Genomic DNA, 17,064 nt, shown 5'->3' on the forward strand with positions numbered 1-17,064 from the left:
ACTCAATAACGTGCATACACCTATATGTTATGGTCTTATGTAGTATCTATTGTAGTAAAGATGGTGTTCTGCAAAATAAAATAGGTACATTTGAAGTTAGTTGAAGGTTCAATATTCAATATCCTTTTATTTCTTTTTCTTTTTTATTTAGTCTACAAATGGTCTTACATGTATCATTATTTTGAAAATCTGATAAAAGATTTATCAATAAGTCATAAGTTATTCTTCTTGGAATTAATCATTAGTTATAGATACTTAATTGTTTCCAGTTTGAAAAAAAAACATATGAAGTTCAAAATCAATTTCTTGCTATAAATATTTTTGACTAGCTTTAAGAATAAAGTTACAAATACTTAATTGGTATTTTAAAAAATATAAAAGTACTAAAATATATTGTTTAAGTAATAAACTAATAATATTTAACTATGATAAAAAAAATTTATTGTAATCCTTTTCAGAGCTTCCAACTGGTCCACCACTATTCAAAGGACATGGGTATTTAGTTCTTAGTAAACTGTCCTCACTAACTAAAAGAGAAGGTAATGACGAAGCAACTGTGGATAATGAAACACAATTCATAAGTGTTAACTTTTCAACTGTATATGACAACGGATTGCTAATTTGGACATCGCAGGTACTCACTATAATGACTTTTACTCACAAGTGGTGCAAACCATAAAATGGAGGTATTATATAGTAACCAAAGATGTATTGAATGTATATTTTTATTATTTAAAGGAAGAGTGGTACATGGGTTTAGGAATAATTAATGGATTAATGACAGTAACATGGGCACAGAGTTATAAAAGACCCAATAAATTGACAGCACCAATGTCCAATATAACCAATAGTGAATGGCATACGGTGAGGTTGAATGTCACAAAATCAGATATAACATTGGAATTAGATGATTGGATATCAGATCCATATCGCCACAATATAGATTCTTTTAATTTGAACGATAACATAATTTATTTAGGTAATAAATAAATTTACATATTAATATTGTTCATGTTTTCTAACAAAAAATATTTTTACAGGGGGAGTTCCAGAAGAGAAATTTTTTTTAAATGACAAACAAGAGTTATTTAAAAACAATTTTCGAGGATGCATTGAACAACTGACTGTTCAAGAAAATATTATAACTGATTTCAAACACTATGAGAGCGTAAATGTAGATGTGTGTGATACATGGTGAAATAGTATCAGTTATATAAATGTGAGCAAATTAATCAATTCTAAAGAGTTCAATTTCAATCAGTCAATCAATATACTTATGATTATTATTAATATTTGGTTATTTTATATTGTCAAATTTTAAATGATATCTTTTCATATCTTCTGTAGTGATTTCTGTTGGAGCTCCAGTCAAGAGGTCTTTTCCTTCAAAAGTTTTAGGAAAAGCAATAACATCACGAATGCTATTTGTATTACACAAAATTGATAGTAATCTATCAACACCTAAAAATATCAAAATATTTTTATAAGATAATTTTTTTAACCAATTAATAGTAAATTATTTGTAATGGCTTTTACCTAAAGCTATTCCTCCATGTGGAGGACAACCAGACTTTAATGCTTCAACTAGATGAGAAATAGTATCTATAGGTATATTTAAAATTGATTCGATAACTTTAGTTTGTAGATTGGCATCGTGTATACGAATTGAACCTCCTCCTACCTCATTTCCATTCAATACTAAATCATAATGGAACCCTTTAACCTATAAAAATAGTTTAAAAAATATTGTTATAGAAATGTTTGTTTAAAAAAATGTTTAAGGTTATAACTTATAAGTAAATGAATTAACCTCTAATAAGTTGTCAGGAGTAATTTCTGTTTGTGGTTGAGTGAATGGATGATGAACAGATTGAATATGATTAGAATCTATTTCAAATAACGGAAAATCAACTATCCAAACAAAACGCCAAGGAACATCACATGAATTATCCACTTTGAAATACTCGTTTATTTTACCCAATGCTGATAGCTGTAATTTTAAAATTAAACATTAAAACCAAGTAGTTTAAAACTAATTACCTAGGACTATGATAGTTCTAGACTGGAAACAAAGGCCATATTTGCTATTTTTTCCTCTTGTACAAGATTCTCCTAAATCTTATCCTTAATCTTAAGTCTCCTCGTCACTTCTTCCCATTTGTTTGTTTTCCAGACCATTCTATTTTAGTCCATACTAATGACTTACAGCTTTATATTTTGAACCACAAGCAATAGCTACTAAATCATGTTCCGATATACTTTCAGCATCTAGTACAGCTGCTGCGTCAATCCCATTGAACATTTTTAGAAGATTTTCTTTGAATGTTTTTATTGATTTTATATTTAAGAGACTGAATTTAACATCTGAGTAATTGGTGGATATTAATGTTTTTAAATCATTTATTTGTCTCTTTGTCAATTTATTTTCAGAATTTTTTAAAACAAGTGCAAAAACTTCATTTGATGCATTTGATATGTACTTAGTCCAATTTGAAATCTGTAAATAATAATTCAACACATTTATTTTAAAACATTTAATTTATGTGAATACATTTTATTTATATATGATAGACACAATTATAGTCATAAATTACATGTTTATTTTATAGGAAGAACAAATGTTTAAAAAATAACTACTGAAATAAAACTAGGGACATTTTATTATACTTATCAATAAAATTTTAAGTTATATTTAAAAGGCTAAAAAAATAAGATATTTAATGATTGTATCTCTCTTAAATAATAATAATAATAATAAAAATCAATATTTTGTTGCTAATTTTCATAGTATAAGAATTACATATTTTAATTTTTTCTAAATTATTAAAACACTAAGTGTCTATTAATAATGTAACGTAACATTGATTGTTTTTATTTGCATAACAGTTAAAATTTAAACTTAATATTGGAATATGTGTAATGAGATATATGTAAATAGATAAAGTGGAAATCTTATTAATATCAGCAACATTTTTTTGATCTCTTTATCAGGCGTTTTTTTTTTTTGAATGGTTGGTATTAAAATGTTTGCAAGCAGCATTATACTTAATATAGGTAGTAATACAGTATAAATATACTGTATTAGTATGTATATATATGAGATTTTAAATGTAAACAACTAGGAATACAATTCTTGACTTATATTTTTATTTTTGATGGGAAATAATAAATATATGTTATTGTAATTTCTTATTATCTCAAATCTTGATCTAATGATAGGACAATCAGTTTATGTCTTGTGTACTGTGGTTGTAATTAGAATAGACTCAAAACATTGAAACATTGTGCCATGACCTCATGTACCTATAATTATTTTATTATTACCTATATTTATATTAAATTATTATCTGTTCTTTATAATAAAAGAGGTAGAATATTATGATTTACTGACAACTGTTATCAATTTTCTCTTGGTAGTTGGTCAATCATTGAGATCATCAGACCCATAGACTTATAATGATTAACAAATTAAAATATCTTTATAGGCATAATTATGGATCACATTATGGATCAGCAACAAAAATATACATGAAAAGTAAAAAATTATGAATCAATATTATATTTAAAAGTTTAAAACATATATTGACGATTTTATTTGTAGGAGGCCAAAGAAAATGTTTTACAAAAACCATAGGTGTAAACATACCCTTAAATGACATTCCTGCTCTTAATAAAATAAATTATTGTATGTATTCAATAAGTATAATTAGTTTAGAATTCATTAACACCAAAATATGATTGGACAAAGAATTATTGGCTATCCTCCAGTTTGCAATTTAAAGCTATTTTACATAATATCTTACAATTTGAGTATAATATGCTGTTTATTAAATGTTTGTGTGCTTTGGATATCCACAGCGCAATGATTCCATACTATCTATTATTTTAAACAACTTAATACATTTTATCTTTGGTAATTACTAATGATATACATTGTATCTTTATATTTTCTGGTGTTAATATTATAATAGACAACAATTATATATACCAATATATGTATATTATTACAATTATAGTTAAGTTGGCTTAGTGCGGTTTGTGGTGTATTAAAGTGTGTTAATAAGAATAGTACAGTAGATTAAAATCAGATTTTTAAAATTCTTGTAAAATAATTGTATAGTATATTTTACATCGAAGAATCCATGGTTAGATTATAATTATAAATAATAATTAATAATGTATTAATCTTTTTATTTTAATAATTATTTGATTCATATAAAATCATTAAATTTAATATTTGTATACTTTAAGTACTGCATACTTTACTTTAATTATTATTGATGGTATATGGCACATTGGGAAATAGCTCAATATTATTAAATAAAATAATAAAATAAAAAGTATAACACAAATAAGTTATTTTTATTGAAATATTACTTTTGTATTACGTCCGATATCTGGTTTATCACTACCATATGTTAGCATTGCTTCCTCATACGACATTCGAGGAAATGGTATATTTATTTTTCCCAATTCTAACGGCCAAATAAATGATAACAACTCTTCAATGAGTAACATGACTCCATTTTGGTCAGTAAATGACATTTCAATATCCAGCTGAAAAAATATGTTAATAGACTACAAGTTCATAACTTAAAACTAGGATAGAGAATATTAACCCTAAAAATCACAAATTATGTAAGTAATATGCATTTAAATCCATTAAATATGTACTAAGAATAGAATAACTGCTTAATTATTAAATATTATATATAAATAAAATAATACCATCTAAAATGATATTAAGATTAAATAAAACACGTACAATACGTAGGATGGTTACGGTGTATACACTCAAATATTCAATTGACTTGCAACCATTGTGCAGTGCTAGGACTTAAAATAATAAATTAGTAAAAGCATTGTTTTTCCTTTGAATATTTAAAGTGCAGTTGCAGTATACATAAATAGCTCCCAAAAAAGAAATATACTTTAAAAAGAAAAAATTGGTTATAAAAGTAAATCAGGAGTGTCTCAAAAAACAAATCAAATATGCAACATGCAATTATAAATTTAGCCTAGGGTTTTGACTTAAGGACGTTCTTCAATAACTTTTATATTAATACTAGACAAATATGCAGACTCATATTATACTGTCATTTAATAACACATACAATATATTATGATAATTAATTTATTGTCTCTTGTTACTATTTACTTGAGTGAATTCTGGCTGTCTATCAGATTTGGCACCTTCATCTCTGTAACATTTTGCTACTTGAAAATATCTATCTATGGAACCAACCATCAACATTTGTTTTAATTGCTGAGGGCTTTGAACCAATGAATAACATTTTCCTTTTTCGTGAGTGGGTACAATAAACTCTTGTGCTCCCTATAAATAAAAATAGGTTTATTCAAATAAATGTAAATTATTTATGTGCATAATAATTACACCATGAGTCTTTTTGAACAATGTAGGAGTTTCTACTTCGACAAATTCTCGCTGATTAATTAGGAATTCTCTCATTTTCATCAACAACTTTGATCTTAGACGCAAATTATATTGCATTTCAGGATATCGCAAATCAACATAACGATATTTTAATCTTAACGATTCATTGGCCTGTAATCAACATTATATTTAAAAAAAAAAACTAATTTTAAGTAGTCAATATACAAGCATACATTGTCTACACTTTTTGTTATACAAATGGACAACATTGCAAATTTAAGTTTAGTAATTTCATTTCAATTTTGTATGTTTTATTATGGTTAGCGTTATATTAGAGTGCATTGACCTATTACCAAACTTTAAGACAAGATGTGTTTATGCTATTTCAATGGATTTTTTATACTGTTAAAATTTAAATGAATTACATGAATTTTGAAATTGTAATATTTTATATACTTGTAACTGTAGTCTGTAAGTAATAACTAATTTAAAAATTAAATATCAGAAAAAACATTGGTTTTAACAAGACAACATTAACTAATGTTCTTGCTTTTAAGTTTTATGATTCACTCTAATATTTAACACATCATTAGAATTGATGATCATGTGTTGCTAAGTTATGTTTTAGGTAAGACAAAAAAAGAGCTAGTGATACTACCTTATTAAATTTCCGTAGTTGAAATGGTAATTTTGTATCAACAGCATTAAGTAGCTGTAATTTATCGACAATTACTTCGATCATTCCCGTTGCTTGATTCTATAATATACATAAATATGTAAATATGTATGGATGTATGTATAAGTATAAACTTTGATGAGAAAAATTAACTCACTTTGTTTATTTCATCAACGGGTCTTAATTTTACACAACCGTGGCACATCAAAACTGATTCTAGTGGTATTTTTTTAATAAAATCATTAAATTCAATGCCTGATTTAAAATATAGTAATTAATTTGTTGGTAAAGTTACAGAAATAATTAGGACAAAAACAATAATAATACTTGTCTTTTCAGGAATAATGAGTTGTGTTGAACCATAGCCATCTCTTAAAATTATAAAACGATTCAACCGTATATATTCTACCCAACCACAAAGAATAACTGATTTTCCAGAGTCTTCAATTCTTAGTTGGTTACACGTGTGAGTACGAGAGGTATATAAATTAACATTTGAAAAATCTAAGAAGGAAAAATTATAACAGTAAAAATGAAATTACACTTCTCATTATGATATACAGTTAATTGAAAGACATATGATAATAGTAATTGCTTACTGTGAAATCCAGACGCGTATTTATGTTCTTTCACAATTTCTTTATCGTCTACAGTTTTTGCAACTGTAAATTTATATAGTTTTGTAAGTATATTTTTCTTTTTGTTAACTGACAATATGCTCAAGTCCCTTGAAATTAATCTCTATAAAATAAATAAATAAATTAAACATGTAATTACTGCATAAATTATACCCTATTTGAGTTAAGAAGCATAGGAAAGGGAGTAACAAATGGATGCTGTTTAATCGTCATAAGCTGATTTTTGTGAATGTTTCTTATCCTACATAGAGTACAACACATATATTATGTTCAAGTTAAAAAACACAGCTGCTAGCAACCAATTTTTGTTGGGCAGTAATTAGGTAACACTAATTTATCCTGCCCACAGTCAACCATTTAAAAACCTGCAGCACACTTTAGCACAACCCTGCGCAATAGTTAAGCCGCCGACTATGTTTTTTTAAATTGAATTTTATTGAGTATAGAATTTAATAAATTCATAACTTGCCTGGTAAATATTTTTCTGTAGAAAGATATTTATTTTACCGCTAAATAAGTATTTTGTATGATACATATTTCTTGAATAACTAATGTAATTTATTAACTCAATGCCTATTTCTTAAAAATATATATTATGCTTTTTGTTGTTTGAAATGGTCCGTATTTTGCACTGAAAATTTTTGAATAGTTAAAATGTCTGTCCAACCAAATAACCACGAATATAATATTCTATTCAATACACACCATTACTTGAAGTGACCACTATCGATGATATTTATTTAGTATAATATAATGTAAGTAATTTACAAAATCATTTACAACTGCTATACATTTGAGTAAGGCAATAATTGAGAATGGTCATTATTATTGATCATCACACTGCTCCGTTACACAAATTATGTTGATACAGCTCGGAATCTTTTGTCTATAAAATAAATATAACAATTATTCTATTTTGAAAATATACTTAAGTGGTATACGAACCATTTTTGACAATAAGTTGATTGTTTTAGTTTCATAAAATTAACGATTGTGCAAAAAACCACAATTAAGTCGAGTTTCTATGGAAATTGAAAGGTGCACTTATTTTCAAAAATCAATCGTACCGTTTTCGAGAGAAAATTTGAGGGCTTATCATTTTTGAAAGAGAATCGGTTTTGATAACATAAAGCGAGTTTTCGCAGTGGTAACGAAAGCAAATGGTTAGCCGACTGTCAACGGCTTATGAAGGCTATTTACCAAAAAAATCCGAAAAGAGATTTTGTAAACATGTTTTATCAGAGGTACCAGAAACTCTAAGCCGTTTAAAAAGTCCAAGCAAACATTTTAGTAAACATCATAAGTGACTAAGAATATTATCTTAAAATTTAAATTTTGATAAAATATGTTGAACAGTTTTGACAACAATTTATCAAATTGTTTGCTGTCGGCGGTACCGCGAAACTCACTCATTATTTTAAATACTATTATTTGTTATCTACGTAGATAACGTGGAGGTAATAATATCAGTAATGATATTTCAATACCTATTCAATATTTTATTTGTTTATTTACTTGTTTATGTACCTTACATTATTTTCGTTACTTCATGAGTGTTTAGTTCAGTAAGATTCGGATCTCGGATCTGATTATGTGAAAGCAAATTATCTACAAATGTCTTTTTTTCAAATGATAGAAAAACGCTTGCCAAGTCAGAGATCGGCGTGTAAACTTCTTGATTTTCAGTTTTTAGAAATTTATTAATTGTATGCAATATGTATGTATGATGTATTTTATTTTCATTTTCATTTAGTGATATAGATCTCTGAAACCGGAGAGCGGATTTTTTTGTTTAGGTTCTTGTTAGATTTACATTGGCTAGGAGAAGTGCATTAATAATTTTTAGAACTTAATCTTTTATAGTTAATTCACTACAGAGCTTCAAAAAAAAATTAAAACACATTTTATTGGGCGATTTTTATGTTTTTCAGCTTTATAGCTTTGTAGTGAGGTAACAATTAAAGATAAAATTCTGAAAATCTTCACAGCACTTCTCCTAGCCAATGTGAATCTAACAAGACCCCAAATAACAAAATCCGTTCTCCAGTTTTACCACGCAAATGAAAATCTAGCAAAAAATAACTATTTTAACTGTGGTAAATTAAATAATTTTTTTTGAAATTTTTTAATCATATTTTGTATCTACTTGATAATCCCTTATTAATGTGCTATCAACCAACTTTTTAGCTATAATAGTTTTGGATAAAAGTTAAAAAATAGAAATTTTGGGACTATTTACTCCGACGTTTTTGTATATTCAAATCGTTATACTGCTTGGGTGTGATATCGGATTTCTCTCAATAATATTTTATGTTAAGGCTAGCTTAATTATCTACGTACTCATTACAACTGAGTTACATTTTTATCATTTTCCTATTTAACAAAAATTCTTGAAGTTTTAAAATTTCAGACTTTTTTCATTTCAATTACCATACTTGATTAAAAATCAAGGAAGTAAAATTTTAATTCTTAGATTAAGACATATTTTATTTAATTTCTATTAAAGTAGAATGTTTCATTTCGCCTACTTTCTATGCCTTTACCTATGTTTTCAATTATTTTTTTTCGTTTTTGATATTTTGAATAAAATTATCAACTAGGCAAACACAATAATTTTGTACAAACTTTCTATACAGTATTGAACAAAAACTAAAACGATGCGTATTTCATTACGGATGATGTATAATATAATATATCATATTATACAACAATTATTCACATTATGTTATTATTGCACGTTTATACTTTATACTGATTACTAGAGTAGACATTGCATGATCATTTTCGATTAAAATAATTGGATCAAACGTACACTTTTAATCATCCTATATAATTATTACGTTTTAAATTTATCAACCAATTTAGTTCCCCAAAATTCACTGTCATAATTAATAATTAAATACATTTTTTTATCATTAAGTTGTTTCATAAAGTAATGTCTCATTTAACTATTTGGTTACACTACTATCACTTAAACATTTTTTATCAATAACAAAAAAAAAATAATTGCATCATAATATATAGGTATTTATAATTTATAATAAATTACTAAATATTGTAAGTATTAGTATTTATTATTAGTTACAATTGATTTATTGAATTTTATACTATTCATAAACCCTTCTCTACGATTCCATCAGTTTCCATTGCTGTTGATGCTTTACTTCAATTAATAAAAAAAGTTGTGTGTTTTGATGGATTTCTTTTTTGTGCTCTCTGACACTGAACAGTATTTGTACACCCACAACAACACTTAGATTCTGAACAGAGCGATGAATATATTGATTTTATCATGATGTATATATTCTTTTTTGTATAAGGTATAAGAATACGATAAATGTTTCAATTTTCGAAATGGAACGGTATAAAATAATGTAAATGATATGAAAACATTAAAAACAACAAATGATAATAAATTTTATTTTATAAATAATAATTTTAATAATAATTTATATATTACCGTAGAGGATGATTAAAAACTGTTTTACGCGAACATACATAATCCACGTTAGCCACATTCATAATAAATTCTTGAAATTTTCACCATGTATTTGGAAGAATTTTATTTGTGATGTAGTATTTTTATTTTTTCAAAACTTGTAATTGTAATTATGTAATTATATAAGCTATTGAAAAACACATATCATAAAATACATGTTTAAGCTTTAATAACTCTTTTACTAATTATTTTAACAAAAAAAAAAAATATATCACAAAAATAATCCTTTTCTATATTGTGTAAAAATTATGAATTTGAGTCTTGAGTGATCATAGCTCTGTTAAAACATGTTTGCTCAAACTTCGTTAATGGTATCATTATTTACATGTGTGGCGTCCTCTTAATTAATGGAAATAAAATAATTAATAATAATAAATATTTTCATTTTACAATTTTAAGTGATTTGTTAATTGCGATCTTCGCTTCATGCCTTCATCTGTACTAAATAGTAGTTTGCTCACAAAACATTGAGCAGACAAAAGTCTTTTTTATAAACATAAATATTATTTATATAGAATATATATATTATATATGTATACTTCAATGATAAACAATCTAAAAAAAACGTCAAAAAGTATAGGAGAGTTGAAAAACTTTTTTCTTTTTGATAATAATAATTGGAAAAAAATGTTTGTAGTTTAACAATAGTATTATTTGTTGTTTTGTGTGACATTTTTTTTTATTAAAAGTTAAAAAGTTTTAAATTAAAATGTGACCTCTATAAACATCAACATTTTACATTTTAATATGCTTCTTTTTGAACCATAACCTTAGCAAATTAAAATAATAAGATGATTTTTCTTTTGTTTCAATCTCAGTATTAGAGATTTAATTAAAGGAGGTTAAATTTGGCAAAGTACATGCATGTCAAAAAATATACGATCTGATATAATATAATAAATTATTATTATACTATTTAATAATTATATTACTATTATACAACATAACATAATATAAGTAAACAATTTTTAAGTATATTTTGTATAAATGAAGTAAATTGAATAGATGAATATTTTCAACATATAAACAACGACAATTGTCCAAGTGAATATTTTTACAACATTAGTCAGTATTTAAAGTATCTTTGTACCTCTTCTTGAAAAATGTTGTCCTGCTATACTGAAATAGATCTATCTTATAATCAGCCCGTAGTTTAAAAAAATAGTAGACCCCTGGGGCCTGGACCATAAAAGATTTATGTTTTCATATGTATTTTTTAAGTTCACATAGCTTAGCAGTGGTCAGCATAATGAAAAAATATATTTAATTTAAAGGATAATCTTGTATAGGTTATGCAAAATTAATAGAGTTCTAAGTAAATATATTTATTATTGTTTAAAAATCAAAAAATTGAGTTGAAAAATGGTATTTCTTCATTTTATTTATTTTTGTTTAAGTATAAATTAAATTTATTTAAATAAATACTGTAATAGTTAATGAATTTATACATAAGAATACATTGTATACATTGAGCAGATTATGATAATATATTTTTTAAGTTGTACATTTTATTTAAGATTTTTAGTAGTTGCTTATCACTTATATAATATGGATAACAGTTTTCAAAATATGAAAGACAACATTTTGGTGACCTTATATTTAAAATTGACAATTGTAAAAACACACAGTTATAAAAACACTGATTTTTATTAAAATGACAAAGTATTTTATTAAAAAAAAAATCTAATTATCAGTTTTTTATTATATATTGATATAACTCTTAGTCCATAGTCCACAAAATTAAAAATAAAACTACTAGGTACTAACTTGATTAAAATAAAATTGTGTAGCTAGAATCAATTAATATACTGTTAAAACATAAAATGATTGACCAGGTGGATCACACATGGAGTTATAGCCTATAGCTGCAAAAAGCAATATTATTACCTATCTACTATTTTTAAAGAAATTATACAAAAATATTATGTGAGGAAATGAGAGAAATCTCCCTTTGGAATGTAAAATGTAATGTACTATTTTAAATATAATTATAAGGATTATAATTGAAAACTAAAACTCAACCAAGTATATAGTATATAATATTATTCTTATTGTAGTTTTAATCAAACCACTTATAATATTTAAATCTATAACATAAAATTCAATATAAATTATCATAAATGTTAATGGAACATAAAGTATGGATGCCGCTTTTCGAGAGCAAAAGAGTTGAATTTTTCTAATATTAAACGGATATCCTGGAGTTCTCTATACAATAATGCAGTTTTCCTTTCCTTTTTAAGAGAATAATTGCCTCTCCTTTTAGAGCTTAAAATCTTTATATCCATTTTTTCTAGTTTAGCTATAGTTTTTTCAAGACAACCGTCTTCACGGCATTTAATTACATAATCATTAATTTGTTTTGGGTGTATTCCTTTTAAATGACTAAACATTTCATCCCAGTCAATTAATCTTGCAATGAACTCATAACTGATTTTTTTAGCTTGAGTTTCATTTGAAGGGTGGACGGCTATTTCTGGTTCAACATCATTATTATTATGACTATTATGCAAGTATAATTGCAGTGTTTCTCTTGAAACTGTTAGTTGCTTTCCCTTGAAATCTTCTATTATATATTCCATTCCATTTTTATTGTTACAAAGACCTGACATTGTATTTCTATTATGCATTCTTAGCTTCATTTTCAACATGTTTTTTACCATAACTTCATCTTTATTATTTTCTGCAGGTGTGTCGCTTGTTACTTGTGATGTTTTACGATCACTTTTATTTTCATAGTCTTTTATTAATTTTTCTAACCATTTTAAATCTTCTTCATTTGCCTGGAGTATGAAAAGTCTAGCCATGAACCAAAATGTAGGTTTAAGTTCATCATTTTTTGATGCAAGTTCATTTATAGGAGTGTCAAGTTCGACTTTGGTGCTATCACAATCATCATTGAAAAATGGTTGATCTGATTCTTTACCTTTTCTAGCTGATTTCCCCTTACCATTAACTCTTCTACTGCAAGTTTGTTTCTTTGAAGACATTATTGTTTTTTGTTTTGTTTCTGTGTTATGGTTTAACAGCAGCCAGATCTGTTAAATAATACATAAATATATTAATTTTGATAAGGAATTGTTTTGTTCATTAAATTAATACATAGCAAAATATATTTATCCTACATAATAACAACAAAGATTATGTTTTTATATTCATAATTTATAGGTACATAACATAATATTATAGTTTTTCTAGTTAAGTATGATATGTAACATGAATAATTAATACTAGTTAATTTAATAGGTTGATCATTTTAAATTCATCATACCTATTTTTTTCAATAATGATTAACAAAATATATTTTAAAATTAAACTTTATTTAAAAGATAAATTTATGAAAATGTATGTTAAAACTGTATTGTTATATTGCTAAATCAATAAATAATATATTATTTGATTGATTGAGATTTAGATATTTAACTTGCTAAGTTTTGATAGAAAACAAAATATCAATAATATGCAGTAAATGTGATACAATGTGAAAACAACTTTAACTCTAAAATTTAAGATCAAATTTGTAATACTTCTATAATTAATTGTATTTTAATAGCTTAATAGTTATTTTAAGTGAATTGCAATTTTCCATACATATTATGGCCTAGTGCAATTATTTTTAAAGTTAAATTGATATAATACACTTATAATTATTTATATAATTTCTATTATAAATATTAACAAATATTGCTTGAAAATAATAAATATATTATGGTATTTATATGGGATTTGATTTTTTATTTTCAACAAATCTATCATTTATTAAAGAAAACATTTTTTATTTAAAATAACATTTTATAATCATTAATCCTTAGGGAGACAGACGACAAGTTATTATTCAAAATAAATTTGTGGAAGCCAGAATTATGAAAATATGATAATATTCCCATATATATAGTTTTCAAGCATATTGCTGTGTGGGATTATCACAAAGCTGCAAATTTAATGCAGCATTAAAAATGATTATAAAGCATATAATTAGCACTAAAAATTGGCAACAAGTGCATTATAATATGCCTTAAAAATCCTAAAACATGGAAATTTAAATAAAAAAAATATATATAAATTATTTTAGATTCCAAGTGATGAATAACCTAATACAAAAAAAAAAATAGTCTATTCATCAATTTTTGAGGAAGGTTTCTGGTGGCAAATTGGATCTAGTATATACTAAACCCTTTAAAATGGGTTAAAAATTAACATTTCTTAGTACTTTTCAAGATAATTGAGAAAAACAAAAAATACAATTTATTAATATTATTGTTAAATAAATTCTTCGTTTGATGGTAATTTTAAAAATTATATTTAAACATATTAATGTGTAATTACCATGACATAGTGATCCTTCTTCCATTATGTACATATTTATCAACCATTTAATTATTTTTCAAAAATAATAGATAATAATAAATATATATATATAAAATAATAGGTATTCTCTATTTTATTCAATGATTATTTTGACGATTGTATTATTTAAGATACAACTATAAGCACAAACAAAAATCAAGACCTAATAGATTTAATACTACACCAACACAATTATTGATTATATAATAATAATGTGATTTTTATGAAAAAATTAATAGAAATTTGTTTCACAGGAACGTTGTGTATCGATTTATACAAGAAACGTTGAAATTTTTTTCTAAGGATTTAAATTTTTATAATCAATAGCACGCGTGTATATACACCCGACAATACTTGCGGAAAATAACAATATTGTTAAATCATTATATAGTTACAGCCTTAGAAGTAACAGACTTACTCGAGAACTGGATGATTAAAAAATCGTCAACTTTGGTCGTTCAGCTGTATCGACGTCGGGGAGAGCAATTGGAGCGTAGATTCGTAAAGGAATATCAATTTTGTTCAAAGAAAGTGTAAAAATTAAAACTAACACTAAATCTGAGAAAAAGATCAAAGAAGTAAAATTATTACATAAACAGGTGTAGCACGACTATGGCGGACGGCAGACGCTGTACTCGTACTCCGTAGGAGGTAGGACCGAATGAGTCGTATAGTCGTATGCACGGTTTAATCGTGGTCATATGTACATAGCGATGGAGCTGACCGGCTGACACATGTTGCAATTTCGAGTTGCGCAGATAACACAGCATCACTCACACTGACACCAGTCACACCACCCTCTCCAAGGAGAATAAATATAAAAAATGTCTTATAATTTTTAACAGTCTCTTGTTGCACGACGATCACGGCGATATAAGAGTGACAAGATAACAAAACAATAGATAACGACCACACCAGCAGCTCTACAAGTCTACAATGTGCCTATACTGTTATTACTTATTAGTATTTAACGCCCACAGTTCACGCCCCATAGGCCACACATCTGTAATCTGCTTACCACCATTGTTAAGTTTTACTGACCGACGAGAGTGACGCTTCTACACAGTACACAACACTCGTATTGTGTTTTTGTATATTTTGATTAATAACGATATCTCAGATCCTCTGTTGTTATCCAAAGGTTAGGTCCTATTCATTGTGTAAACAGTGGTCGAAATGGTTTAAAATAATTGGAGGGATGCCTAACAATTCAAATTTCCTCATTTCATCATAACATTCTTCACACTTTGTTTAATATTTTTTTTTTTATACATTTAGCAATTGATCGACCCACACTTGATTTACCTAGGTACCATACACCAGTAACTATTTTTTTTTTTTATAAATTTTGCTACTACACATTTAACATATCTAGACAAATATCTTTTAAAGGTTGTACCTAACTAGAAAACATAACCTTTCTGTGTGAGCAACTACACATAAAAATAGGGACTCTCATAGCCATACACATCCGTCATCTACTTATCAGTTATCAACAAAAAATGTCAGAAATATTACGTTTAAGATTTTAGTATATATCTACGTCCAGTGGCGTTTACAGGGTAGGCCAACTAGGCCTGTACACAAGGGCGGATACAGTGGTCCTAAACGGGGGGGGGGGGGGGGGGGGCAATTTGTTAGTTATCAACTAAAAAAAGGTCATTATCTATAAAAAAAAAACTTTGTTGGAATATATGATACTTTTTTTTGTAAACGGGGGAGGGGGGCAATTACCACCATTGCCTCCCCCTTGTATCCGCCCTTGCCCGGACACTAGGCCTACCAAATTTTTATTTGACTGTTTGGTTTTTGTTATCACAAAAAAAAATGTTGTTATTCATACTTATTATTGAATATTATTATCATAGACATGTCCCATGTGATAGGACCAATCTTCCCTAATAGTTATAAACACACACACTCAGAGACATATTTATGGAGGGGCGAAGGGAGGCAATCGCCTTGGGCACCAAATTGTAAGCCCCTAAAAGGGGTGCAACGCTAGAAGTTAAATTTTTAGGATTAAGTTTATTTTAAGGGGAAAAAGGACGCCAATATATTTTTCCGTCAAGGAGTTAGGACACCAAAATTGGAAATACGCTTATGTACACACCACAGAACAAACGAGCCTACGGCCTACCCGATTATTTTGTGCTGGACACGCCACTGTCTACGTCGCTACTTATTATCATTAATTTCGTTATTGTTCTGTGATATTTATTTGTAAAAACGTTTATTTTTACATTTTAAACGCCAATCGACTTTAGTTAGTATATATTTATTAATTATATTATATTATTGGCTCTAAATAATATTATTGCGAAACGGCCTAACTTAACAACACAATAAGCCTAGTCAAAATATGCTATAAACAATTATTTTCAAGTTTTCAACATAAAAATTAAAAATTTTCTCTTAAATAAAAATACAATCCCAATACAATACTATAATTAAAATTTTAAATTAAATCATTTTAAAAATATACAAATGTTAATATGTTTTTCATTTA

At 26.3% G+C, this 17,064-nt stretch overlaps 3 protein-coding genes across 5 annotated transcripts in view; 1 reads left to right on the forward strand and 2 right to left on the reverse strand.

Moving 5' to 3' along the window:
• The window catches only part of LOC132924547 (protein eyes shut), a 40,935-nt gene extending 39,645 nt beyond the window's left edge, over positions 1–1,290 (forward strand). For both annotated transcript variants that reach the window (XM_060988923.1, XM_060988922.1), the window contains exons 20-22: positions 459–634; positions 739–979; positions 1,041–1,290. In XM_060988923.1, the coding sequence (XP_060844906.1) occupies positions 459–634; positions 739–979; positions 1,041–1,198 (575 nt within the window). In that variant the 3' untranslated portion in view covers positions 1,199–1,290. The remainder of the gene's footprint in view (positions 1–458; positions 635–738; positions 980–1,040) is intronic.
• Positions 1,275–8,088, reverse strand: LOC132924548 (aspartate--tRNA ligase, mitochondrial). Of its 2 annotated transcripts, XM_060988924.1 has the most exons (14): positions 7,655–8,088; positions 7,415–7,595; positions 7,179–7,340; positions 6,671–6,812; positions 6,399–6,575; positions 6,229–6,326; positions 6,054–6,152; positions 5,396–5,566; positions 5,159–5,335; positions 4,378–4,557; positions 2,207–2,497; positions 1,811–1,990; positions 1,537–1,723; positions 1,275–1,461 (listed from the first exon to the last, which is right to left on the reverse strand). In XM_060988924.1, the coding sequence occupies exons 3-14, from the start codon at positions 7,242–7,244 to the stop codon at positions 1,298–1,300; spliced, it is 1,932 nt and encodes a 643-aa protein (XP_060844907.1). In that variant the 5' UTR covers positions 7,245–7,340; positions 7,415–7,595; positions 7,655–8,088; the 3' UTR covers positions 1,275–1,297. The 2 variants fall into 2 exon arrangements, with proteins under 2 accessions (XP_060844907.1, XP_060844908.1); XM_060988925.1 differs by lacking the exon at positions 7,179–7,340.
• Positions 8,089–11,853: 3,765 nt separating this feature from the next.
• LOC132924960 (uncharacterized) lies at positions 11,854–15,425 on the reverse strand. Its single transcript, XM_060989394.1, has 2 exons — positions 14,974–15,425; positions 11,854–13,246 (listed from the first exon to the last, which is right to left on the reverse strand). Exon 2 carries the CDS (start codon positions 13,196–13,198, stop codon positions 12,332–12,334), a length of 867 nt encoding a protein of 288 aa, XP_060845377.1. The 5' UTR covers positions 13,199–13,246; positions 14,974–15,425; the 3' UTR covers positions 11,854–12,331.
• Between the last annotated feature and the right edge of the window lie 1,639 nt (positions 15,426–17,064).

Source organism: Rhopalosiphum padi, chromosome 3 (genome assembly GCF_020882245.1).
Source record: "Rhopalosiphum padi isolate XX-2018 chromosome 3, ASM2088224v1, whole genome shotgun sequence".
In the NCBI taxonomy this organism is placed as follows: Eukaryota; Metazoa; Arthropoda; class Insecta; order Hemiptera; family Aphididae; genus Rhopalosiphum; species Rhopalosiphum padi.